Source organism: Charadrius vociferus, unplaced genomic scaffold, assembly GCF_000708025.1.
Source record: "Charadrius vociferus isolate BGI_N301 unplaced genomic scaffold, ASM70802v2 scaffold2960, whole genome shotgun sequence".
In the NCBI taxonomy this organism is placed as follows: Eukaryota; Metazoa; Chordata; class Aves; order Charadriiformes; family Charadriidae; genus Charadrius; species Charadrius vociferus.
Window position 1 is genome coordinate 4,718 of NW_009646557.1, and position 2,475 is coordinate 7,192.

A 2,475-nucleotide genomic window follows, 5' to 3' on the forward strand; every position below is an offset into this window, starting at 1 on the left:
GGGGCAGCCCAGCGGATCCAAGGTGAGCAGGCACTGGTTATACTGGGTGGACGGGGAGCCCTGTCTCCTCGCCTAAGCCTGACCTCCCTCTGGCTTTCGCAGAGGGCAGCCGCAACATCTCCAACCAGCTGAGCATCGGGAGGGACATCACGGCTGAGCACGCGGGGCTGCGGCAGCGAGCCCGCAGCCAGGGCTGGTGGAGCGGGGATGGCGAGTTCAGCTTCGCCGAGGTCTTCTCCCTGACGCACCAGCCCACCCGCATGGAGGCTGCCAAGGCCCGCTACCGTGCCGGCAAGGAGCTGCTGCGGCAGCACGCAGGTGGGGACAGAGACAGGGGAAGGGAACAGCCACCCATGGCTCATCCCGGCATCTCCACTCTCCCCATGTCCACAGCAGCTGTGGCTGTGGCTGAGATGCCGGTGGTGACGTGGTTCTGCTTCACCCGGCAGGTCACATCACGGCGGAGACGTTCATGGCCATCCTGCGGGACAAGGACAGCGGGATCTGCGTGGACTCGGAGGGCTTCCGCACAGCAGGCAGCATGGTGTCCGTGCTGCCCCGGGCCCCTGCCTTGCCCTGCGTCCACTTCTTCACAGCCACCCCTGATCCCTCCAGGTGAGGACGTTGCAGGAGACAGCCTTGCTCCAGGGGTGACAGGGACAAGGCAGAGCCATGCTGCGGGCTGAGCGTCCCCAGCAAGCAGCATCCCGCCTTGCGCTGGCCGATCCCAGCGCCCCGGTGCTCCTCTCTGGCAGGTCTGTCTTCAAACCCTTCATCTTCGTGGCCGGCCTCAAGCATGTGCCGCAGGTGAGATCTCCCACCTTCCGTGATGACCCCGCCAAGCAGATCCCACGGTTCCAGAGCACGGTCGATCGGCGGCATGAGCTGTACCGCCGGCATCAGGTGGCACTGGAGCTGATGGAGAGGGACCAGGTACCACAGGCTCTTCCCCACCCCCCGCTGCCCTGGGACCCTCGCTCTCCCTGATGATGTGGGAAGACATGGAATTCCCTGGGGGTGCTTGGTCTCAGCTCTCCTCCCTCCCCAACCCGGCCAGGAACGGGGCCAGAAGCTGCTGCAGACACTGCGGGACCTGGAGAAGCAGGGCCTGGAGGGGATGAATGCGCTGCTGAGGGGGACGGTGGCCCCCAGCCCGGAGGAGCTGGCCGACCTCTTCTTCGACTGCGTGGAGGCAGAGATGAAGTTTTACACATAAACCCCGTGCAGGTGGGTGGGCTCAGCCCCCCCCGCAGCATTGTTCCTGGATAGGGGACGAGAAAACCTTCCCGGTGCCCACCCCCGGCTCCTCGCCTCCTCCCGACGCGGATCTACCGCTGACGGCGCGGTGAGGAACATCTTGACCAGCATCTCCAGCCCTGCCTGGGGGGTGCGGAGCCTCCAGCCCCCTAACTTGCCCCAGAGAAATTGGCACTTTTGAGAGGTGGCCGTGGCTTGAAATGCGTGTGTGGGGGGAAGGTGAGGGCAGTGGAGTGGGATTTGGAGTCCTGCCCGCAGCCTGGCATGTCTTTTCCTACCATCAGGCAGAGCTGCCTGTGCCCGGCCCCTCTGGGGCTGCTGCGGGGCTGGCGGCTCCGTGGCAGACAGGCAGATAGGTGTAGGAATAAAGAGGCTTTAATTGCAACTGCGCGGTGCCATCCTGGTGCGGGGTATTGCTGGTAACTGCCTATTTCTTGCTCCTTTGGCGTGAGTCTCCTTGGTCCGGGGCTGGCTCCTGCCGGGAGCTCGCTGGAGCTGCAAGCAGGCATGCTGCCCGCTGGGTCCGGGCAGGGGTGGCAGATGTGTCCCTGGTTTCGCTTGGGGAGGGGGCTGAGACCGCCTGGGGCCTGGGGCTGCTCCCTCCCTGCCTGGGCTCAGCGGTGCAGGAGGCAGCAGCAGACCCCGACGCTCCCGCAGCTCCTCCAGCTCTTCCAGACGGGTCCAGTGTTCCTCCAGGCACTCCCTCCGTCTCCGCTGTGAGCGCCCGGCCAGCTCCCGGTGCAGATCCGCAAAGAAATCTGCCAGGGACGGAGGGAGGGAGAGGGAGAAGAATTACAGGAGACCTGGCACAGCCACTCGAGCTGCCTGCCACTCCTGTCACCCGTGGGAACAGAGCGTCCTGCTTCAGTCTGGGCACCTTTGCCTGCAGTGAAAGGGTCGCTTGGGTCAGAGAGCAACTGGTTGTCTTCGTCCTCACTGCTTGAAGAGCCTCCGTCCTCCTCTTCCTCACCCTTGCTGCCACAGATGGGCTGGGCGTCCAGCTGCAGAAGATGGGGCAGAGCTCCCACCACCAGCTCTCTGCAAGCACCGAAGGAAGAGCAGTTGTACCCCCACCACACGGCACCATCTTGGGGCTGGGAGTGGGTTGGGGTGGCACCAGCCCCCCCCAGCACGGCTCTGCACAGCCACCCCACAGCCCGGCCAGGGCAGAGATTCAGATTTCTGGGGTTTGAGGGGGGAACTCAGGCTGTATTTGAT

At 64.8% G+C, this 2,475-nt stretch overlaps 2 protein-coding genes across 2 annotated transcripts in view; one reads left to right on the plus strand and one right to left on the minus strand.

The window, feature by feature from the left end:
* The window catches only part of SCRN2 (secernin 2), a 2,003-nt gene extending 773 nt beyond the window's left edge, over positions 1-1,230 (plus strand). Inside the window, exons 3-6 of the mRNA XM_009886567.1 lie at positions 105-318; positions 450-615; positions 756-933; positions 1,058-1,230. Of these exons, the coding sequence (XP_009884869.1) occupies positions 105-318; positions 450-615; positions 756-933; positions 1,058-1,216 (717 nt within the window). The 3' untranslated portion in view covers positions 1,217-1,230. The remainder of the gene's footprint in view (positions 1-104; positions 319-449; positions 616-755; positions 934-1,057) is intronic.
* Positions 1,231-1,632: 402 nt separating this feature from the next.
* The window catches only part of LRRC46 (leucine rich repeat containing 46), a 2,589-nt gene continuing 1,746 nt past the window's right edge, over positions 1,633-2,475 (minus strand). The window contains exons 5-6 of the mRNA XM_009886579.1: positions 2,135-2,295; positions 1,633-2,015 (exon numbers count right to left, since the gene is read on the minus strand). Of these exons, the coding sequence (XP_009884881.1) occupies positions 1,633-2,015; positions 2,135-2,295 (544 nt within the window). The remainder of the gene's footprint in view (positions 2,016-2,134; positions 2,296-2,475) is intronic.